The 24,605-nt window shown below is 32.5% G+C and overlaps 3 protein-coding genes and 1 pseudogene across 4 annotated transcripts; 3 read left to right on the top strand and 1 right to left on the bottom strand.

Moving 5' to 3' along the window:
• Positions 1 to 493: 493 nt before the first annotated feature.
• Positions 494 to 4,132, bottom strand: LOC125807567 (laccase-4-like). The gene is made up of 6 exons (XM_049487305.1): positions 3,988 to 4,132; positions 3,303 to 3,454; positions 2,910 to 3,154; positions 2,459 to 2,587; positions 853 to 1,770; positions 494 to 688 (listed from the first exon to the last, which is right to left on the bottom strand). Exons 1-6 carry the CDS (start codon positions 4,090 to 4,092, stop codon positions 558 to 560), a joined length of 1,680 nt encoding a protein of 559 aa, XP_049343262.1. The 5' UTR covers positions 4,093 to 4,132; the 3' UTR covers positions 494 to 557.
• A 4,877-nt stretch (positions 4,133 to 9,009) lies between these two features.
• LOC125807565 (protein NRT1/ PTR FAMILY 8.1-like) lies at positions 9,010 to 12,540 on the top strand. Of its 2 annotated transcripts, none has more exons than XM_049487300.1 (5): positions 9,010 to 9,202; positions 9,313 to 9,444; positions 9,557 to 9,774; positions 10,507 to 11,060; positions 11,545 to 12,540. In XM_049487300.1, exons 2-5 carry the CDS (start codon positions 9,327 to 9,329, stop codon positions 12,377 to 12,379), a joined length of 1,725 nt encoding a protein of 574 aa, XP_049343257.1. In that variant the 5' UTR covers positions 9,010 to 9,202; positions 9,313 to 9,326; the 3' UTR covers positions 12,380 to 12,540. The 2 variants fall into 2 exon arrangements, with proteins under 2 accessions (XP_049343257.1, XP_049343258.1); XM_049487301.1 differs by having other exon boundaries at positions 9,014 to 9,206.
• Positions 12,541 to 17,907: 5,367 nt separating this feature from the next.
• On the top strand, positions 17,908 to 23,011 carry LOC125807593 (AT-rich interactive domain-containing protein 2-like; annotated as a pseudogene).
• LOC125807763 (AT-rich interactive domain-containing protein 1-like) lies at positions 18,050 to 18,855 on the top strand. The gene has a single exon (XM_049487503.1). The coding sequence runs from the start codon at positions 18,050 to 18,052 to the stop codon at positions 18,827 to 18,829; it is 780 nt and encodes a 259-aa protein (XP_049343460.1). The 3' UTR covers positions 18,830 to 18,855.
• Positions 23,012 to 24,605: the final 1,594 nt, after the last annotated feature.

The raw sequence follows: 24,605 nt of genomic DNA, 5'->3' as shown, positions 1-24,605 counted from the left end.
AGTGTATCTAAGTAATTAATTTCTAAACTAATGAGATTTATGTAAGTTTCACGTAATTTACCTACGAATTTGGTTGAATCTTAACATTGACCAAAATACTTTTGTTCGTCACTTCTATTTGGGCCCAGTAAGATATGATAGAGGGCCATTTATACTTTTGGCCCATAATTGTGCTGGCCTTTTTTTTTGTTTTGCTCCGTCGAAGCAAATAATATTTTCACAGGACATAAATTCATATTTTTGCATGATAGTATCACACAAGTTATGTCTCGCACCCTTGACAAACTTAAGCCCTGATAGTTATAAGTTCGATGTTAAAGAGAAAAAAAATTAAACCATGCAATTTCTTCGATGATATACATTATGAATAAAATACACAAATAAACACTTTTCTGCTTTGTAATAGAAAATAACCTCAACAATAATTTACAACTTCTCACAAAACATTACCTTAAATTAAGTTCATATAATACAAAGTTGACCCCCTCAGTTTTTTTTTGCTTGCTCAAACAATAGAATTAAATCTGAAAATATACACATAAATTATAGAAAATCTTTTAACATTTTGGTAGATCTTTTGGAGGAGGTAAAAGAGACTCATTAGGTCCATTTCCATTATTTACCACAAAAGCCATCTTAAGTCCCCATGTTGTATGCACCTCCAAATGGCAATGAAAAAACCAAACACCTACAAAATTAACAATAATTTTATATATTTATAATATAAAAGAATTTTCACACTATCAGGTCAGCTAAAATATAACAACGCGTAACATGCCATAATAAAATGCTAGTAACATATTGATAGTGTAACTTCTTTTTAATTATACTGGCGATGTATATAAACTTTACCTGGATTATTTGCTCGGAACCTAATAGCAACCCAACCACCAGAAGGTGCATTAATAGTATTCCTCTCAACAGGATCAACAAGATTGAACTTTTTAGAATCTTCTTTTGGATTAAAATTTCCTTTGCCTCTTCCAACAACAAAAAAATTGAATCCATGTAAATGCATTGGATGATTTTCAGGGCTCAATAATCCTGTATCTTGTAATATTATTTGAACATTAGAATTATATTCAAGTCTATAAAGCTTAGTCCCTTCCATAGTCCTCAAATTTTCTGGTGGAACCCCAGTATAATCAAATGCATTTTGTGGATTTCCAGGGAAATCATCAGTAAACACTCCACTTTTGTTAAAAAAATGTGTACCAAGTAGTGACACACTAGGCATAACAAATGTAACATTATTAATAGCTGCAACGATTCGAAATCCCCTGTAACATGTTGCACAAGGGTTGAGTCCAAGACTAATGATGAAAAATAGAGAATGATTAATTTTGATTGGGACTTTTGCTGGATATTTTTTCGAATTCAAGCTTTTGAGGGAATCCATAAAGTTAAACGCGATAGAGGTGGCGTTTCTAGGTGGTGACACGGTGAATGTTGTGGAAGAATTGTTTGTGCCTATGTATTGTAATGTTGCAGTAGCTGCTTTGTTGTTTACTAAGATTGGTGAATCCATGTAAGGTGATGTTACCATTGAGTATTTTCCATTTTTATGATTTGTTGATAAAATGACATTTGTTGTTTGGCCTGGAGCTGTTAAAATTGTCTCTGTTTCAAAGGGTTTAACATAGGCAGCATCTACTTCTACCACAGTGAGGTTGTGGCCAGCAATCTTGAAGAAAAGTTCTTCATTTAGTGCAGCATTGATGATTCTCAGTAGGTATTTCTTGCCTGGTTCCACTAAGAAATTGAATCCTTCTGTGGATCATTAGAAGAAAAAATAATAATAATAAGTATAGAATGTGAAAAATAAAATGATAGTGGATGCGGAGAGGGAGCCAGGATTTGAACCTTATGAGTCGGGTTTAATGATATTGTAACACAAATATACAATTTAGATTAAAACTATTGTGTTATGTCGAAAGCTACTACCTCTGCCCCTGAATTGAAGGAAGGGCAGCTTTGACTTAGACCCTATATATATATGTAAAGAATCACTAAATAAGTATATATAGTAGATTTGGAACTCGGTAGAATTCCAAGTCTTGACTCATAAAGTTCAAATTTTGAATATACTACCTCCACCCCTGAGTGGAAGCAAGGATGACTTTGACTTAATTAGACTTTGTACATGTGTTAAGAATCACTAAATAAGTATGTATAATAGATTTGGGACTCGGTAAATTAGATGGGATATGGTAGAATTCCAAATCCTGATTCATAAAGTTCAAATTTTGAATATACTACCTCCGCCCCTAAGTGGAAGCAAGGGTGACTTTGATTCAAGACCCTGTATATATTTTTAAAATCACTAAAAAAGTATGTATAGTAGATTTGGAAATCAGTAAATTAGATGTGATATGGTAAAATTTCAAGTCCTGACTCATAAAGTTCAAATTTTGAATCTGTCTCTGAGTGAAAGGAAAAGAAAATATATGAATTTTACCTTGTGATGAACAAGTAGAGACAGGACCAGTAAGGCCATTGATGGTGTGAGCATCAGATATATTAGGTGGCAAACCTGATTGTGTTGCTTCATCAACAACAGCTTCAACATCTGACTTCCACCATTCACCTTGTCAATTGAGCCACCAAATTTATGGATAGATAAGTAAGACAAAATAAAGAGAAATCAAATTTGTTAAAGATAGTCATTGGGTGAGTCATTTTGATTTGACAACATTAAAATGTAGTAGTAACATGTTATAATTAGGGGCAGAGCTAGAATTCAGGTTACATGTTCACATAACCTAGTAAATAATTTATTTAGAACCTAGTAAGTTGTCTTTTTTTTAACCCAGAACTCATATAAACTCAAAATTCTGGATCTACCTCTGACTATAACTGGTTCACTTATATCGTGAAATTCTTTACACTATCAGTATATGATATGTTACCTAAAATGATGACAACTTCCTTTTTGGGCTTTGAGAATGGGTAAGGCAAGGTATGCTTAGGGAGGATAACAACAGCACCATGGACAGTAGCCCTAAGCCAAAGTATATGTGCATGCCAAAATAGTGTTCCTCTTTGTTCTGTTACTGTAAAATTGTATACATAGCTTTTTCCTGGCTGTATTGGACATTGTGCTATATAGGCCGGTCCATCGGCCCAACACGTTCGAAGTTGTTTCACACCATGCCTGTTCAACATTATGTAAGTTAATCGAAGAATTAACCTAAAGAGTCATTTATCCAACCGCTAAATTAAAAAAAAAAGATTGCTCAGTTATTTTTCATATATTTTTTGTGCAAAATGTAGGATATATAAGTTTGTAATAGAGAACTAACCAGTGGATGGAAAGATTATAGTGAACTTGATTAACAACTTTTATAAGTAGTGTATCATCTTCCCTAGCATAAATAGTTGGACCAGGAAATTTTCCATTTACTGTTACAGTAGGCTTAGTTGAGCATAATCTTGTTACGTTTGTCATCATCACCTGCATGTACCAAATCTCATTGCAGATGTCAAATGACCAAGTTGAATTGAATTTGAGCAGATCAAGATTAAAATTGGTTTAGTTAATAAATTTATGTGTCAAATGGTGTACAATATTGTGATTGATATAGCTAAATCATTGGAAAATGACATAACATCAGAATACATATATTTAACTTTGTGTGTTTGGCACAAAATCAAAATGCACATGCATGTTTCTATTAACACATAAACATACTTGGAAGCTACTTGATTAAAGGTAAGAAGTTAATGCCATTTTCAAATTGTAAAAAAAAAATTGTGTCTATAGTTGATCACATTTCAAATTTAATTTACAAAGCATGCATTGTGGCTAAAAATTTCTATGTCACGTCGCTTAAAAGATAATTACAAGTGTCTGACATAATAATTAGAGTTAGTAATAAGAAAATAAGATGTACAACCTGTTACAACATGTTAAATTATACTGATAACGTCAAGATTTTATACACTGACACGGAATAATAATAAGTTAAATGTAGGATATGAACTTACATTGAATTTGTAATGACGGATATTGCCTCTGCATTGTACCAACACTGGCCACAAGAAAGCCAACACCACCAAAATTTTCAGCCATTCTGCTATTTTGCCCAACATATTTTTGATCTATTGATCTTATAATTTGCTCTATGTACTTAGTGTAATAAGTAACCTTATATATATAGTCTCTATACAAACTTCATTTTAATTAACTAGTTTGGTGGATAAACTATAGATGCTTCAATAGGAAGATCAGGCTCATATTTTTAATATTCTGATTTTCTCCCCTTATAACTTACACTAAGTTTATGCACATATAATTGAAATGGTAAACTCCTTTTTGAAGTAAAGTTAACATGGCTATACGTTATACATGCATCCAAAATTAATTCAATTTTAACCCTTAAAAGTTTTACGATTTAACTTATAATCACTGGCAATATTGCAAAAATAAATAAATTATAATTGTAATTCAACTAATTGTAGCTAGTCGTTTACTTTATTTTTCAGGTTATCTTTTTAAAGACCTGATAGTATGAAAATTCCTTCACACCAAACCCCCGGTGAATTGAAGTTAAATGTATTTTTAATTTGGTTCAATTACAACAAATTAATCAAAATATGACCAAACAAAGGGATGCTAAAAAACTTGAGTCAAAAAGATGACATTGTAAGAATTGAAACAGTACCAACTAAAGCTTATTTTAAGTTACTTATAGTGAAATAAATATTAATAAAACTCAGCAGTAGGTTATATTAAGATAGATTTTCACATGGTTCAAAGCAGATTAAACCTAAAATTGAAACTAGGACTTGATTAAGTCAAAGATCTTGAGTATTAGTTAAAGGATTTTCTAATTAGTAAGATCATAATTATACATTTTCTCAAGTAAGTATTATTGAAAAAATGAGCTGTATGTTGGTTGTATTGTTTCACTAAAGAAACAGTTGTAGGTAAGCTGCGTTAATTCTTCCAGAAGAGTTTGAAAAGTTAATTTGTGGAAGAAAAAAGTGGATTAAAACAAACTTGTAGTTAGAGAGCGACTATCATGAATACCAAAAAAATTTAGTAGCTCAGTCGACTAACTACGTACCTGAATTTTTATTTTATCGGTAATTAAGGATTCAATTCCTCACATATTTCCTTGCAGTAGATTTTACATAGCGCAAATTTGAAATAATTGAGTTCGAGCTAGTAAATTTCATAAATAGAGCAAAAAGAGAAAAAGATAGAAATTCAATCTAGTGTCTGGAGATGTCATCCTCTGTCAAAATTGGGCCTGGACTTTTGTTTACTTTCCTCAACTGGGCTTCATCTTATAAGCAAATAAAATGTTGGGCCTGGACTTTTGTTTACTTTCCTCAACTGGGCTTCATCTTATAAGCAAATAAAATGTTGGCCTGGACTTTTGTTTACATTCCTTGGCTGGGCTTCATCTGCTGAGCAAATAAAATGTTGGGCCTGGACTTTTGTTTACATTCCTTGGCTGGGCTTCATCTGCTGAGCAAATAAAAATGTTGGGCCTGGACATTCGATTACTTTGCTCAAAATTCACGCTAATATCAGGAGATACTATATATATATATAGTATTATTATTATTATTATTATTATTTGTATGCATCTAGTGTAATTAACATGTATATGGAATACTAGATACATAGGACTTAGGAGAGTAGCAAGTGAGATGGGAGAGAGGTGAGTAAGATTTGTTATGTATTCTAAATACATGTGAATTCACTTGATACAATGTATCTAGAACAAATTACGCATAATTGTGATTTCATGTAATTCGAGATACATGTAACTGGATGAATCTAAACCTATTTGGACGTACAAAATATTAATAAGATTCATAGGTTTGCCCCAAATAAAATTTGGGAGTTTTTTTGGCAAATAGTGTTTGTCCATACAATTTACCATTATTTGGCAAATAACCCAAATTCCCAAATACTAGAAAACACTAGTATTTGGTCAAGTCTCATTATTTGGAAACTTTTAATAATTCAAATTCTACACCAAACTTTTATCTTTTACAAGAACACCCTCTATAGTAGTTGTTTGTGTTGTTTTACATAATTTTTTACGTGAATATCAAAGTAGTGATGGAATATTCAGTAAATATGAAAGTGATGATATGATTGTTGATGAAAATGCTAACAATCCGCTTAGGATAACAAAGTCATGTGCTATACAAACATATGATTAGTTTTGATAGTTTTTAAAACTTATGAGTATAAATCATATTTCTTGGAAAGGTGAAATATATTTCCCAAATAGTATGGCCAAAACACATGGTGAAATTTCATCCAAATAATATTTGCCAAAAATATTTGAAAATCTATGGCCAAACGCTAGCATAACATTGCAAACTAGAGTATATCTAAGTATAATTAACTCCTAAACTAATAAAATTTATGTAAGTTTTCCATATTATTACATGTACCCTTTGAACATTTTTTTTTTTTTAATAAATACCCTTTGAACAGTTTCATTTCAACATAATGCACCTTCATAATTTTTGGTGTCCATTTTGAATTGGAGTGTGATTATGGAATTAAAAGTTGAAACTATATATATATATATATATATATATATATATATATATATATATATCTAATAAATTGAAGTATATTTAAATTTAAAGGAAATGATAAAGTTCATACGTGGTATGAATATGATTAATCGGTTCAGTAAGTGAAAATACAAAATAATTTTTAAAATAACAATTTATTTTTTCGTTTTTCCCCCCATTAGTATGAACAGGGAATCTATGACCAAATTGCTTATACCGTTATGCCGAAAGCAGTCTCTTATTATTTTTTTTAAAAAAACAATGGGATATGATCATTAAATTGATCTTGGTGCTACGTTGACCCATCATCAAATAAAATAGTACTAAATTTCATAAATGTTGACCATATAGTTATAATCTTTTTTATTTAAATCATATAACCATATTCTCTAACAGAAAAATTACAAAAATAAAAAAAGCGAAGATCTCGCCGGCTTTAGCTGCTTCTCTTATACTCAAGTGTTTCATTTTCCATCCTATTGACTTAAATGAGCACATGTCCAACGTCATACGTACAATTATGGCGCACATAGAATTTTTATTTGCTTAAAATTGAATTGGAAGAAAATAATTATTACTTTAAATTTATAATTCTTAAAATTAAACTATTTAATTCAGTACTCATCCATTCATTTTGTCATATTTCGTTTCAGAAGAATCAATTTGCTTAATCTAATTAATGGGAGTATGTATTTTTCAAAGAAATACCATTAGACAGAAGAATATTCAATGACAGTAACCTTTAGATATTTGTAAGTTAATAATTTAAACGTCATAATGTGGAAATACTAGTCGTGTACATTTTGTCCAAAAACAATCAAATTTGAACACAAGGGATGATATACTATAGTTTTGGTTAAATATAGTGTTAGGCCGGCCCCCAACGTAATGAATTAGAGTGAACATAATAATAAAACAAAGGTCGTAATCAATTAAAACTTTGATTTTTCTTCTCTTTCCCATGTGCTTGTCAAAGTTTCTACTAATTGGAATTCATATTTATTGGTGGTTTTCCCCACTTGCCAACTTTCACTTTCTAGTGCACTTTCTTTTCTTCTTTTCTGTTTTCCTTTCACACCTACACCATCACACTAAACTAAAATCCAACTTTCTCACCGTTTGATTCCGTTTGGATTGACTTAAAAATAAAAAATTAAATTGAAATGACTTTTAAGTGAAAAAATAAAAAATAGTTTGATTTTTGACTTATTTTAAGTCATTTTGATTTATTTTAAGTTATTTTTTATATTTGTCCAACACTTTCAAAAGTAAAAAACTGACTGAAAAATAGGTTTGATTAACTTTTAAACCAATCAAAACACCCTATTAGACTAATTTTACACATTTCAACTTCTCACACACCCTTAGATGTTGAATTTAGAATTTCAATTTAATGAATTCAACCTTTAATACTCTTAACCGTTATATTTTTGAAATTGTATATCTTTATGTGTTCATGTAAAATAATTGAATAACTATGACTTGATTGCAATGACAAAATCAAAAATTTATTAAGAATATTTAAAATTTAATAAATATAAATATATAAATTAGATGAAGAATGTTCGATCGACCCCCTAAACTATTCCGCCGCTTGGTTAGCCTTAAGTCAAAACAGCATGTTGAAGAGGACAAACTTGTCTTTGAGTGCCGCACAACTTGACATTTCTCCACTTCACTGTTTATAGTCTATTGCGTACGCATATTTTTTCTTAAGTGTGGATGATTAAAACAAGCAAACAAATGAATAGATAATCATGATAATGTCATATTATAAATACAATTTTAATATAATCTTACTATTAACGTAGATATAACACATTATTAATAATTATTACTATTATTATATAGTCGCAAACCTTAGTGTTGACCAACTTATTTAGTTGAAACTCATATTGGGAGGGCTAAGTCACATGCGCCGGATCAGTAAGCTGGCAGTTTTGCCAACTTTCAACATTAATATATACTCTATAGACTATATTATTAAGCCAAAATTACGTTTTCCGTTTCAATATATTTATTTTTATTTTTATTTAGTTTGGAATTTAGAAAATAAATTATGTTAAATTTAAAAGATGTAAAGTGTATTAAAATGTTCTTTAATTTTATAATCTTAAACATATTATGTGAATAGTTGAAATTAAAATGTTATTAAAAAGGAAAGAGAGATTTTTTTTTTTTAAAAAAATTGTATAAAACAAATTGAAATGGAGAGAACAATATATTTATTAAATACTAATATTTATTTTGATTTTCCACCCGATATACAAAATCCGACTAAATCTGAATACGCACTTCAAACTCATTTGAAGATGACACTCCCTTCTATACTAGGGCTCGGTACCTAAGATCTCAATTTAACGGGTGTACCACTCTACCACAACCTATGATTTTTTAATAATTTTGTTTGCACATTAAGTATCTATATTTTTATTATACTACAGAAGTCACATGTCAACCCATTAGTGCTAGGATAGGAGAAAACTTTATTCAAAAGCTTTTTGGATTACTTACTGCCTTGCTTCAATTATAAATCATTTCCTACATCCAGCTTACTCTTGGAGCTTATCTTTTCATTTTTATCTATTTAAAGCACACCGTTTTCTTGATTTTCCAATTCTGCTGGAAACCAAACAAACAATATCAAATTCAAGTATGTACTATACCATTTTGTTGTTACATTTTCTTTGTTTTATCACCTGTTTATTTTATTAGTTCATATTTTTAGGTGAAATACCAATATCTTGAAATTTTGTTTTGCAGCATATAGAAAGGCTATGGGAGAAGTTGTTGCAGAAGATGATTTGTATACTAAAGATGGCACAGTTGATTTCCGAAATAATCCTGCTAAGAAGAATGAAACTGGAACTTGGAAAGCTTGCCCTTTTATCTTAGGTACACTCAAATAAAAAAAATTCCTTTTTTTAGAACATTATTTTAGTGTTTTTGGTTAAAAATTGAAATTTTTTGAAGTGGGGTTGTGTTGATTCTTGATATTTGTTGGCAGGAAATGAGTGTTGTGAAAGATTGGCATATTATGGTATGAGTACAAATCTTGTTTTGTATTTCAAGAATAGACTCAACCAACATAGTGCTACAGCTTCAAAGAATGTCTCAAATTGGTCTGGAACTTGTTATATTACACCCCTAATTGGGGCATTTCTAGCAGATGCTTATTTAGGAAGATACTGGACAATTGCTCTTTTCTCAATCATCTATGTAATTGTAAGTTTTATCATCTGTTTTTGAAGTACATTTACTATTTACTGTAACTCTGTCACTTGCCTTGGAAACTAAAAGAAGAAAAACTTGGTCTAAGTTAAACATATTATGTGCAGATGCTCAATATGATCTATAGGTTCGTCTGAGCTCAAATAGTTTTAGTTAAGACTCCACACATGTGTTAAAAGATCTAGTAAATATGTACAAATATTAAATTTCGAGCCCAGTAACTCAAATGGTCAATGAGTTCAGTAGTATCTGAACGCATAAACTTCAAATCCTTGGGTCTGCATATCCTGACACAGATATGCCGAACGTGTATAGGATGAATAATCAGGGGAAAAATGAATAATTTTCGGAGCCTATGATAAAGTTCCTTGACTAACTTGTCAAGTTATAATGATTCTTGTATAATTTAAAGAAGGTTGAACCCATTGGGAGACACCTAAAGTTGACACGATTTTTCACTTAGACACCTAAACTTATTGTTGTTCTGCTTAAACACTCAACCTATTCAAAAGTGTCATATATACAACCAAAAAGTGTCGGGACAATCCTAAGTTCAGGTGTCTAGATGAAAGAATAAATATATGCATACAAAGTTTCAACTTAAATTCCTTTTATGTGAAACTTAGAAGCATATACTCTACCCTCCCTAGACCTCACATGTGGGATTACACTGGGTTTGTTGTTGTTGTTGTGAAACTAAGAAGCATAAATATATGTCTCTTGCAGGGGATGACTCTGTTGACATTGTCAGCTTCTCTTCCTGGCTTAAAGCCAAGTTGTTCTGGGGAAGATGTCTGTCATCCAAAGGAAGTGCAAACTGCAGTTTGCTTTGTTGCACTTTACCTCATAGCATTGGGTACTGGTGGGATCAAACCCTGCGTTTCATCTTACGGGGCAGATCAGTTTGATGATTCTGATGAGGTTGAGAAGAAACACAAGTCATCTTTCTTTAACTGGTTCTATTTTTCGATTAATATCGGTGCTCTTGTTGCTTCTTCTGTGCTGGTTTGGATACAAGATAATGTGGGGTGGGGATGGGGTTTTGGAATTCCAGCAGTGACCATGGCCATTGCTGTAGTAAGCTTCTTTTCTGGTACCCGATTGTATCGTAACCAGAAACCTGGAGGGAGCCCTCTGACACGCATATGTCAAGTGCTGGTTGCATCCTTCAGAAAATTTAAAGTTAATGTGCCTGAAGAAAAGTCTCTCTTGTATGAGACCACAGATGCAGAGTCTGCAATCACGGGGAGTCGCAAGCTTGATCATACAAAAGACCTTGGGTGAGCATCTGTAAGCTAGTTATGCTTTTTCTCTTTTTTTTCGGGTGTTGGCTTGTGTTTACACAGTTCCATGGAATAATTCTTGAATGATAGCTAACAAATTTTCCATTTAAATCAAATGATTTCTATAATTATTTGTGATACAATGCATTTTCCTGAAGAACTAGCTGCTGTTAATATCCATGAAGAGTTTATATGCTTTTACCTCTCGAGTAATCTGCATGTCTCGGTATGTACAATTATCTAGTAGAAAACGTATTAGTATTATCATCTTTATTACAATGAAAAATTCAATGTTCTAGTGATACTTTACTGGACTTGGAAACATGTACACCGTGTACTTAACTTGTTGGACTGTTGTCTTTGCTGTCCACATTGCTTGATGTCAAATTGTATCAACTTTCTTTTCATTTTTGATAGTGTTCCTATTTTCCATATGGTAAATGATGAGACTAATGATTTACACACTGATGAAATGATGCAGTTTCTTCGACAAGGCAGCAGTGCAGACAGAATCCGACCATACGAAAGGCAATATAGACTCGTGGAGACTTTGCACTGTGACCCAAGTTGAGGAGCTCAAATCCATTATACGGCTGCTACCAATTTGGGCCACGGGGATCATATTTAGTACTGTATATGGTCAAATGAGTACCTTGTTTGTGTTGCAAGGAGCAGCCATGGACACTCGTGTGGGAAATTCCAGCTTCAAAATTCCACCAGCATCACTTAGCATTTTCGACACTCTCAGTGTCATATTCTGGGTTCCCATCTATGACCAATTTATTGTCCCAATTGCTAGGAAGATAACAGGTCACAAGAATGGCTTAACACAACTACAAAGAATGGGTACGGGCCTCTTCATATCCATCTTTGCCATGTTATCTGCCGGTATTCTGGAGTTCTATCGGCTAAAATATGTGAAAAGGCATAACTACTATGAACTGGAAGAGGTACCCATGACAATCTTTTGGCAGGTTCCACAATACTTCCTTATAGGTTTAGCAGAAGTCTTCACATTCATCGGTCAGTTGGAGTTCTTCTACGAGCAAGCACCCGATGCCATGAGAAGTTTGTCTTCAGCTTTATCACTGACCACCGTTGCACTTGGGAGTTACTTGAGTTCTATGCTTGTGACTATTGTCATGAGCTTTACAACCAAGAATGGGAAACCTGGGTGGATACCGGATAACCTGAACTACGGTCACATTGATTACTTCTACTATCTTTTGGCTGTGCTTAGTGTACTGAATTTGGGAGTTTATCTCGTGATCGCGAAGTGGTATACTTACAAAAGGCCAGTGGGCACTCTGCGTTGAAGGTTGATGTAAGTGGCATAATTACAAATGTAAGCTTTTCAATTTTTTGGTTTAAAAGAGTATTCAAGAACTTGTAAATATAGTTTGTATGGAACATGACATGTTGTACACAAGCATATTTTATGTGAACTGGTCACCATTATTATACATATAAATGTCTAAATGATCTGTTCAGCTTGTAAGACCTCACACTTAAGACTGATAAATCATTTTCTTGTGTTCGGTAAGTAAGCAGAAATATTATCTCAAGAGTGTGTATATTTTTAACTTATGCAAAGACAGGTGGGGTAGATTTAGGGGAGAACATATATACAAATACAACTTTTGAAAATGGTAATTAGAAAAGTTACAACTTCTTATATCCCTAAAATATTTCTCCTAATTAAGAGGAATATTCAAAATCATTTGCAACAAGAGCCAAGATCCCAATTTCCGGTCCACCAACATAAAAGGGCATAATTGTGATTTGAAGCCAAGTTAAAGGGCACATTTATGTATTATGCCTTTCATAAATAGATAGTTACTTAACTTATATGGCAAAATAAATTTACCTTATAAATTTTTAGCCCAAAACACAAATCATCAAATCGATATACAACACGATGCATCTGATCTAATAATATACAAAATTTTCATATATTTTTTTTACAAAAATATTTTAAAACCTGATATACACTATTATACAAAATTATAAGAAGTGTTTTTATGCTCATATATGTTAATATACAATATTATACATTATTATATAAAAAAACGGACTTCCTTAAATTCAAGCATCAGATTCATTCAAAAGCTATATCAAATCATCTAAAATTTCATATTTGGGCTCCTCAATACTTAGTCAATCATAGGCAACAATACTCACTTGAAACGGAGCTTATTTGTGCTTTGAGCTTCAACAATGGTTGGGTATGACTTCAACGAAGTGCAATAGTACTTCATGGTAACTCCAATAACAAAGATAAAGCAATAACTTATTACATAAATTTCTCCAAAAAACAGGGGTTATTATCAGTTATTCAGTTGTATATACATATGAGACCATTCATTTCACTCCGAATAAGTAAAACAAACAAATTAGTTAATTATCATCACCACCATTGATGCAATAGTTACTTTCATCAAAGAAACCACCTTCAATTAACAAATCAACTAATAAAATCACATCTAAGAATTTCAAAGAAGGGCAGAGAATGAAATGTGTATGAGAGAGTATGTGTTTTGGGAGTAGGGAAGAGTGAGGAAAAGAGAGAGATAAATACAGTAGTGGCTAAGTTTGATAAAGTTTAAAAACCTAGGTTTATTTTGACAATGTACTTGGGTCAATTGTACCTTCAAGTTGCTTACATAATATAACTATAGTATTTAGGTGAATTGGACTTTCAATTATATCATTTCTTTTCTATACCTACTTTGATTTGCAGTACTCGAGTCGAGGATTCTGCAGAAACAATATCTCTATTTTAAAAAAATAAAAATAAGATCTATGTACATTCTACCTTCCGTAGACCTAATTTATAAAATTTCATTGGATATCTTATTGTTGTTATTGTACTCAACTTGCTTACATAATATGGCTATAGTATCTAGATGTATATAAGACTTCTTGTAGCATGAATCTAATCTAATACAAATTACAATTGCCTTCATTTATTTCTAGTAAATTCCTTATTCCATAGTTCATGAACACAACAATATATATAAACTTACATTAATATCCTGACACATGATCTAAGTTGAACCTAACTTAATTTTCAAGATCCTCTTTAAATTGGATTCATCACTCCAAAACAAATATGTGAAAGACATTAATTTCTATTGGCTTGATGAAGATAACCATGATTGAGTTTTCCAATTTGAAAAGCTCAAACTTGTCTTTTTTGTTGGATTTTACTTCATCTCATTTATGTTTACGACTTTGATACAAATCTTGTCTAAAGTATTCTTTAGAAAAGCTTGTTCAGTTGATTCTTAGTTTCAACTTCTTCAATCTCTTTTATAAACTTGCAAATAACTAATAAGTTCTTCTATGATCATGATGTTAAAGTCTTTGAAATCTTCAATACTAAAACAATACAATTGATTAAATCTTTAAAAAGGAATGGTAGGAGCTTTGCAAGGACCCTTCTATCTTTTGAATATCCTCAATAGATCCTTCTCATTGTGATCGTTTTTTTTTTTTGAATTTTCAATAACAAGATATATTCTTAAAACCAATATATGTGAGCATGGTCTCTTGTCCTTTATGCTTATGATAATGATGATATTATTTGCTAAAATTCTTGGTAATGCAACTATTTCATAAGAAACTAATTCATCAGGGTTGAAATCATTATAGTTCCATCTAACAAATTTATATATCTTGTCAGTTTGATGCTTCTATAGCCCAATCTTTACATAATTATCATAGTTAATCTCACCGACATTTATTTCAAATAAATTTTTTCTATTTCAATTTTAAGAATTCAAGTTCTCCATAAGTTATTTAAGGTAATTAGCTCTGATACCAAATATTATAAATATTAGAGTGTACAAATACTCTATATCGATCATTTTTTCTTGTAAAGTATTCATTTACTTCATTCAACTAACATGCATAATATGACAATAGTGTCTAAAATATTTATTAAATTTCTTTCTAGCAATTCTACCTAGGTTGTTGGATATCCTTTGAACTTCTCTTCTAAAAGTAGAGCTGTCAAAATGGGCTTGACTCGCTAGGCCGATCCAATCCAACCCTTGAATTAAATGGGGTTGGGCTTAATTTTTTCAGCCCATTTTGGAACGAGACTTTTTAGCCCAGCCTCATTTGACCCGCTGGCCTCGTAGGCCCAACCCACAAGCCTCAGAGGCCAGCCCGCGAACTGTGAATTTTATAAGTATTTATTATGTATATTTTAAGTAGTGTTTTACTTGTTAAGATTTTGTTAATAAATATTTTTAAAATATCAATATAAAATCAAGACTATATTTTTTACATATCTTTTACATTTAGGATGATTAGCCCACTAAATTTTCTTATTAACCCAAGTCCATTACTCCATTATAACTATGAATCTTTGACCTCTTTTACTTTTGTTTTTATGCCTAATTTTTCACTTCTCCTTTATTGTCTTGTTTATGAAAATAGTGATAATGTAATGTTTTTTGCTCGGATGAAACTTATGAATGTTGTATCTTGGGTATTATGTATTTGTTTTGTAAATATTCACTTAAGTATGTTGTAATTCATCAACGTTCGTATTCTTTCTAGGAGGAAAATGTTGTCCGTTTTTTGGTTGAAGGACCAATCCGTCCCAACCCATGGCCCGCTTAAGGCTGGGTTGGGCTGCTTTTTTATAGGCCCTTTAATTAAAAGGGTCAGCCTGTCCCAACCCATTTAACTCTCTACGCTGTTAGGGTTGGGTTGGGCCAGCCCATTTTGACAGCTCTACCTAAAGCATAGTTGTTACTAATCAAATGTTGATGTATACTCTTTTAACGATAGAAATTATTCTTAAAAAATTATATATGAATCTTCACTTTTCTATTTAAATTCAATGACCCATGAACTAGTCCAACCTCACCACACGAGGCCGTCAAACTGACCAGGGATAGACTAAAGAGTCCCAGTTTTAAATTGACAAGGAAAATACTAGTCCAACCACACCAAACTAATGAATTGACTTGGACTGATTTCATGAGTCAAACTAATTTTGACGATTCTATTTTAAGAATTTAGTCAAACCATGTTTCGTGAATTTCATAAATATCTTTTACCTCACCTTTTTCCGCCCTGTTATAAATGAGTGTATCTACTCCTCGAATTACTCGTGATTCAATCTATAAATATCGTTTGCCTCAATTTTTTTGTATTTTCATATATCTCTCTCCCCCCCCCCCCCCCCCCCCACCAACATGTTATAAATAAGTATTTCTACACCTCGAATTCCTCGTGATTCAGTCTATAAATATCTTTTACCTAATTATTTTTTATATTTCCACATATAGCCTTTTCTCCTACTATAAAGGGGTGTTCCTACTCCTCCAATTCCCCATTGTGACAACCCAAAAATCACAAAGAATTAGTAAATGCTTCACTTGAGTTGATACAAAGGTATCCTCCTCTTCTCTTTTTCTTTCTTATATCTCATACCTATAAAATAAAATGTTTTTCAAAATTTTCATTCTCCTCATTTACTTTACTCTTTTTTCCCTTCTTTTTTTTTTCCAAGAAGGTGGAAATTGGCAAGCAACTTCAACTTGGTCCCATTTTGACAATTGTTTAGAAAAAAAGAGGCAAGTGAACTTTCCTTTTTTAGATTTTCAATTCTTTTTCACTAATTATGCCTACTTACATTGATGATATTCTTCATTAACTTTTTAAACATGTATATTTTATACTTGGACTATAGCTTAAAATTGGAATCTTTAAATGAATTAAATTTCCTAAAAAGTAGAATATTTACATTATGTTTTGGTGCATGAAATAAAAATAGAAAATGTGCTACTGTATCAAGAAAAAGTTCAGTTTTTTCTTTCGTTCAATTTTTCGGCCTGAAAAATTGAATCGAGCAGTAGCTCAAGAACAGTAAAGAGTCTGAATCTGAGTAGATTTCAGAGAAAACTTGAAAAGATTGAATTTGGGCAAGATTTCGAAGAACGCGATAAGGAATTAGGGTTTAAATCTTCATTTTTGCTCCTTCGAGAAAATAAAAACGACGATTTTAATGAATCAGAGACGTAATTACCTGAAATTCTTCTGGAAACCTGATAATTTTCGTAATGATCGGCGAATTACAACATCATAACTTGTTTTCTGACAAGAAGATCAAGTAATATGTATCTTAATTTAGTTCGTTGAATTTTTCATGCTTAGAATTCGAAATTTTATATTGCCACTGCTCCCCTGTTCTTCAATTCTAGCTTCAATGGAGGCGACGGAAGAGCTGAGATCAGTGGCTTTTGATTGAGTTAAGAGAAGAATCAAGAGCCCTTTATAAAGATTCTAAAGTGTCTCTTCGTGACTGGAAAAGGGTCGCCGATAAATAAAGACTATTAATCCTTCTTCTACATTCATATATGTGATCTGTGATGTATGTTTCTTCTACGTGTATGTATTTAATATACATAGATATTCATATCTAATAATGTATATGTGTGTTGTTATACCATTAGTTGTCTATATACATTACATGTGCATCAATCTCCTGAAAGTCTAAGTACATGTGTAGGAGATATGCATAAATGCATTCATATAGTCATGAGTCATGACTCTTGAATTTTGCTAACAGATAATCAGAAGAGTTTCAAAGTAGTTGCATTAAGCTTACTGTGTTTTCTTGACATTTGAGGAGGAGAGCTCTTAGATCTGGTTCCTGATGAGACTTGTGCTGATTAAACTATTGCTCTTTGTATCCAGTCTTACACATTCGTCTGTTTAACTTCTCATTTTTGGCATGTACAGAAGGGCTGCGTAAGTTGCTACTAAACGAGCTTGTACTACTGTCAAAGGGGAACTTGGATAACCCTTTCACTCGACCAAAAGCTTTCATTCACACTTGATTCTGCTGCACTAGGTACTAGTATCCTATAAAATAGTGATCTCTTTTAAAGAGGTCTTGAGGAACTGTGATATATTCACTAGGAGACAAACTCATTCACTCTTGTTCTTCCATGTTCTCGTGAAGTATGACGAAAGCAAAAGAGCTACCGGATCCAGCCCTGACCAGTGAGAAGAAATTGGTAATCCCAGTAGGACCCAGGTTTCAGGCTGTTATTCCAGATTGGGGCAACTTTCCGAATAAGGGAACTCCAGTTGTAGCAGCAGATGTTGCATTAAGAGCTTCTATTCCATCAATGGAGGAAATGGTATGCAAGTATAAAAAGGAGGAATCTGATACTTCAAAATGGCTTGGTACACTGGTATGGCCAAGGCCTACAGACGACAACCTAGAAAACAAGGAAGTTAACGAGGCATTGGTTGGGAAAGGGAGAAACAAACATTGTTCTTGTAGGTCCCCTGGATCTTTCGAGTGTGTTAAAAGACACATTAAAGAAGAAAGCATGAAGTTGAAGTCTGAACTGGAGACAGCCTTCAATGTCTGGAAGTTTGATGAAATGGGAGGAGAAGTTTCCCAGTTGTGGAACACTAAGGACCAAAAAAAGTTCAGGTCCCTCGTTAAGACGTGTCTGTCTAAAGGCAAAAGCTTCATGAAACCAGCATTAGCATCTTTTCCTTCCAAGAATAGGCGAAGCATCGTCAACTATTACTTCAATGTTCACATTCCTCAGCGTATCAGGTCAAATAGTATAACAATTAACACCGATGATGAAGATGAAGAAGAGGAGGAAGAGGAGGAAGAGGAGGTCACTGCTCCCAGACATTCTCGTAAAAGGAATCGAGCAAAAAAAGGTGCCTGTTCTAGTTCTAAATCTCTGAAGACAAAGTACCTAAGTGGTCGACGATGACAGCAGAAGTATCAATATACATTCTTTTTTAGTTGACATAGAAATGGAATATACAGAGAGAAATGTATGTTATCTCTCAATCCAGGGAGAGTTTTGGGATGGGGTTCACATTTTATACATAGGTTTTAAAGTCAAGAAAAGGTGACATTTTTTGGATAAGGATGCAATGTATTGAGGTCTGATAGGATCGCATAAAAAACTATACAGAAATACATTGATCTCTAGATTTGAGAGGATATTGCATCTTCTGTTTCCTCCATAAAGGAACGATATGGCTTCTTACATCCAGCTTCATACATTGTCTTTTATCTCTCTTCAATATGTTCGATTATTTTGTGTCGTTCGATAGTGTGTATAAGAATAGTGCTAACTAGGGTGTGTGAGTAATGCGGAGATTAATTATGCTAGAATTATTTCTTCTCAATTGTTTGTTTTGGTCATAATTTTAAAAAAATGTTTATTTACAAAAATACCCTTCATATTCTCAAAGCTTTGTACATTTTCAGGAGCAATTATGTCTTTAACTATGTTTCTGCGTATATTAAAACTCCTTGTATTGATAATATTATAGTTTGCTAGTATGTACTCCATTAGTTATAGAGGAGTTCTTAGGGACCATGTTGGATAAATGATTATGGCTTTCAGTGCCTATTTTGGTTTTTGCTCAAATAATTCAGCTGAGGCTCTAGCTCTAAAGACTGGCCTAAGATGGTGTCTAGATCATGGTTTTCACAGAGTTACTGTTGAGTCTGACTCCCAATTGATTATTCAGATGGTTAAAGGTAAGATCAACCCCCTTGGCAAATCAAAGATGATATTAAACAGATTCAATCCATGAGTTCACTTAGTCATTTCTCTTTCATTCACACATTCAGAGAAACTACAGCTAATTTGCTCGCAAATATGGCTGAACATTGCAAAACAACTACCTTCTTCACCGAGGCCATACATCTTCCTTCTAAGATTACTTCCACCTTGAAGAATGATGTAGTTGGCGAGCCCAACATTAGAATTCGAGTGAGGAAGGGCAACTTCATATTCGACCCTGGTTAAATTTCGTTTGGTTGCTTCTAGTTTTATGAATTCTAGAATTTTTTGTAAGCTTATGTGACGAGGAGCAACCGTCCTCCTTTTTCTTTCCTTTTATTTTTATAAGTTAGAGAGTAAAGATGTGCTTTCACTCCTAGTTTTGTGATGATATCATTTAGACTTCTCTCCTTGAAGCATAGTTGTTACCAATCAAATGTTGATATATACTCTTTTAACGATTGATATTATTCTTAAAAAAATATTTATGAATCTTCACTACAAACTAGTCCAACCCTACTACACGAGACTAGCAGACCGACTAAAGATAGGCTAAAGATCCCCTATTTTTAATGAGCAAGGAAAATGTCAGTCCAACCACACCAAACTAATGAGTTGAATTTGACTAATTTCATGGGTCAAACTCATTTTGACGACTCTATTTTAAGATGTTTTAGTCAAGAAATATTTTGTGAATTTTTCATAAATATCTTTTACCTCAATTTTTTTGTATTTTCACATGTACCTTTCCCACTTTTGTTATAAATGAGGGTTTGTACACCTCGAATTCCTCGTGATTCAATCTATAAATATCTTTTGCCTCAAACTTTTTCGCATTTTCATATATATGTTTCCCCTACCATGTTATAAATGAGTATTCCTACACCTCGAATTCCTCGTGATTCAATAAATAAATATCTTTTACCTGATTTTTGTGTGTGTTTTCTTATATAGCCTTTTCCCTACTATAAATGGTGTTCCTACAGCTCCAATCCTCCAGTGTGAGTTGTGACAACCCAAAAATTACAAAGAATAAGTATCCTCCTCTTCTCTATTTCTTTCTTATATTTTATACCTATAAATAAAATGTTTTTCAAAATTTTCATTCTTTCTCATTTACTTAACTCTTTTTCCCTTCTTTTTTTTGTTTTTTCGCTAAGGTGGAGACTGGAGATTGGCAAGCAACTTCAACTTGGTCCTATTTTGACAATTGTTGAGAAAACAAAAGGTTGAATCGCGCAATTTTGGTGCATGAAATAAAAATAGAAAATGTGCTACTGTATCAAGAAAAAGTTTAGTTTTTTTTTTCGTTCAATTTTTCGGCCTGAAAAATTGAATCGCGCAGTTGCTCAAGAACATTAAAGAGTAGATTTCAGAGAAAACTTGAAAAGATTGAATTTGGGCAAGAGTTTAAAGAACGCGATAAAGAATTAGGGTTTAAAATCTTCATTTTTGCGCCTTGGAGAAAATAAAAACGATGATTATAATGAATCAGAGACGCACGCACCTGAAAATCTTCTGGAAATCTGATAATTTTCGTAATGATCGGAGAATTACAGCGTCGATAACTTGTTTTCTGATTTGTATATGTACAAGAAAATCAAGTAATATGTATCTTGATTCAGTTACTTGATTTATTTCTTGCTTAGAATTCGATATTTTGTATTGCCACTCCTCTGTTATGTAGTTTTAGCTTCAATGGAGGCGGCGGCAGAGCTGAGATCAGTGGCTTTTGATTGAAAAAATAATTTCGAGGAAACTTTTAATTGTTTTCCAAAAAACTGGAAAAATTGAAAATAATTTCATTGTTTTTTGAAACAAACACCACCTTAATACTAGTTAGAAATGTGTTGATTAAAGAATTTGGAAATGGAGTCCGGATATTGAACGTTGAACGAGATGGTGTTTTTGTCAATATAGAGTCTTGATCTTCACTCTCCTAACTCACTTTAAATTTGTTTGGGATGTACAAATTTGGTTGAGTTAAGAGAAGGACCAAGAGCCCTTTATATAGTTTCTGAACTGTCTCTTTGTGACTGTAAAAGAGTCGCCATATATAAAGCTGTAATCCTTCCTCTACATGCAAATATGTAAATCTGTGACGTAAGTTTCTTCTAAGTCATGTATGTATTTAATATAGATAGACATTCGTATCTAAGTATTGTTTGACATTGTTATCTATATATGTTGCATCTTTAATCTCCCAAAAGTCCAACTACATGTGTAGGAGATATGCATTCATATAGTCATGAGTCATGAAGGTCGAATTTTGCTGACAGATAATCAGAAGATTTTCGAAGTAGTTGTATTAAGCTTACTGTGTTTTCTTGACATTTGAGGAGGTCTGCTGCACTAGGTACTAGCTATGTTGCTCGGACTCTTCAAAAATGTCAACGGGTGCGTGTCGGATTCGCCAAATGTAGTGTATTTTTGGAGAATCCGACACGGGTGCGGCATCAAAAGTGAAGAGTCCGTGCAACTAAGGGTACTAGTATCCTATAAAACAGTGATCTCTTTTAAAGAAAAGTTCAAGTACTACTCTACATAGCTTGAGGAACAGTGATATATTCACAAACTCATTCACTCTTGTTCTTCTATGTTCTCATGAAGTATGACGCAAGCAAAAGAACTACCGGATCCATCCCTGACCAGTGAGAAGAAAAAAGAATGGTGTGAATTCATCTATGAAGATAGCGAGAAATTGGTAATCCCGGCCAGTAGGACCCAGGTTTCAGGCGGTTGTGCCAGATTGGGCCAACTCTCCAAATGAGGGAACTCCAGTTGTAGCAGCAGATGTTGCATTAAGAGCATCAAAGAAGGAAATGGTATGCAAGTATAAAGAGGAGGAATCTGATACTTCAAAATGGCTTGGCACACCGGTATGGCCAAAAGCCAACAACCTAGAAAACAAGGAAGATAACGAGGAGTTGGTTGGGAAAGGGAGAAACGAACATTGTTCTTGTAGGTCCAGTCGAATGTGTTAAAAGACACGTTAAAGAAGAAAGCTTGAAGTTGTGGTCTGAACTGTTGACAGCCTTTACTGCCTGGGAATTTGGTGAGATGCATGGGAGAAGAAGTTTCCAATTTGTGGAATATTAAGGACCAAAAAAAGTTCAGCTCCCTCGTTAAGAAGGTAATAGCTTCATGAGACCAGCATTAGAATCTTTTCCTTACAAGAATAGGCAAAGCATCATCAACTATTACTTCAATGTTCACATTCCTCGGCGTTTCTGGTCAAATAGTAAAACAATTAACACCGATGATGAAGAGGAGGTCACTGCTCCCAACCATTCTCGTAAAAGGAATCGATCAAAAAAAGGTGTCGCTACTAGTTCTAAATATCTCAAGACAAAGTACCTAAGTGGTCGACGATGACACGAGAAGTATCAATACACATTCTTTTTTTAGTTTACAGATGGGGTTCACACTTTGTACATAGGTTTAAAAGCCAAGAAAAGGTGACATTTTTTAGAGATTGATGCAATGTATTGAGTGTCTGATAGGATAGCACAACAAAACTATACAAAAATACATTGATTGCAACAGTTTGTAAGAGGATATTGCTTCTTCTGTTTCCTTCATAAAGGAACAATATGGCTTCATGTATTGTGTGTTATCTCCCTTCGATTATTTTGTGATTGCCTTATTTACTTCATTTTTTAAGAGAATGCCTATATTACTTGTAAGACCTCTCACTTAAGACGGAAATAATTTTCTTGCATTCGGTAAATAACCAGAAAATATTATCTCAAGAATATGTATGGTTTTAATTTATGCAAACATTATGGGGGTGGAAATGGGCTGATAGATTTGGGGGAGAGCATATATTCAAATACAGCTTTTGAGAATGGTAATTAGAAAAGTTACAACTTCTTAGATCCCTAAAATAATCTCCTAATTATTAGGAATATTCAAAATCATTTGTAACAAGAGCCAACATCCCCAATTTCCGGTCCACCAACATCGCAAGAAAGCTAAAAAAGACTTCTCTACCTTCACGAAATAAGACTAAAATTTGCATATATTCTACCTTGTCAAGACCCCACTTATAAAATTTCATTGTACTCAGCTTGCTTACCTAATATGACTAGAATATCTATCTATATATATTTCTATTATATAGAAGAGTGAAGTGGTAGGACAATCAAGGGTAAAAATGTAATTTCATTCTAACAAAAATCTATTAAGAAAGATAGTAAATAATTCTAGAAACATCTTTTTATATATTAAGTGAATTATGATCAAGGATAAAAATGTCTAACAAAAATCTACCAAGAATGATATCAAGAAAATTAAATAGTCCTAGAAACATCTTTTGTTATTGTTATTACCATTAACTTATTTTGTTATTACTTCACTTTCTTTTCTTTTGTGAGTTATTGTAATATCTATTCATTACTCTATTTTACTATTACGTTAATTTAATGCTTAATATTTTTTTCTATTCGTTATGCTTATAAAAAATGACTACTTTAATATAAAAATTCATTATGAATTAATTATTTTCACCTTTATTTTGGCTCTAATTAATATACTTGAAAAGAAATAAGTGTGATAAAAATTAATTATATGTAGGACGACCAAGGGTAAAAATATAATTTCATTCTAACAAAAATCTATTAAGAAAGATAGTAAATAATTCTAGAAACATCTTTTTATATATTAAGTGAATTATGTTATGATCAAGGGTAAAAATATAATTTTATGCTAACAAAAATCTACCAAGAATGATATCAGGAAAATTAAATAGTTCTAAATATTACACACTTCAGTATAAATCTCTTATTAGGAAGACTAATAACACAATTTTTTCAACATTAAGAACTTCATTTTTCATCTATTCCCTAATGGCCCTACTTTTGCAAAACAATTATAAGACAAAAGTAAAATTCATTATTTCTTAGTGAACACATCACTTCTGCAACTTGTCCATATAACAAATTTTCAACAAAATTCAATTGATCCACAT

The sequence above is a fragment of the Solanum verrucosum genome, unplaced genomic scaffold, assembly GCF_900185275.1.
Source record: "Solanum verrucosum unplaced genomic scaffold, falcon-dt-bn FXZP01000183.1, whole genome shotgun sequence".
In the NCBI taxonomy this organism is placed as follows: Eukaryota; Viridiplantae; Streptophyta; class Magnoliopsida; order Solanales; family Solanaceae; genus Solanum; species Solanum verrucosum.
Note: the sequence above shows the minus strand (reverse complement) of the source record. Positions and strands in the feature narration are given on the sequence as shown.

Coding starts and splice junctions, on each gene's coding strand:
- LOC125807567 (XM_049487305.1), bottom strand. CDS start 4,092: ATGTTGGGCAAAATAGCAGAATGGCTGAAAATTTTGGTGGTGTTGGCT. Junction 3,455..3,987: donor TCCGTCATTACAAATTCAAT/GTAAGTTCATAT, acceptor TGGTACATGCAG/GTGATGATGACAAACGTAAC. Junction 689..852: donor GTTCCGAGCAAATAATCCAG/GTAAAGTTTATA, acceptor TTAATTTTGTAG/GTGTTTGGTTTTTTCATTGC.
- LOC125807565 (XM_049487300.1), top strand. CDS start 9,327: ATGGGAGAAGTTGTTGCAGAAGATGATTTGTATACTAAAGATGGCACA. Junction 9,445..9,556: donor AGCTTGCCCTTTTATCTTAG/GTACACTCAAAT, acceptor ATTTGTTGGCAG/GAAATGAGTGTTGTGAAAGA. Junction 11,061..11,544: donor GATCATACAAAAGACCTTGG/GTGAGCATCTGT, acceptor GAAATGATGCAG/TTTCTTCGACAAGGCAGCAG.
- LOC125807763 (XM_049487503.1), top strand. CDS start 18,050: ATGACGAAAGCAAAAGAGCTACCGGATCCAGCCCTGACCAGTGAGAAG.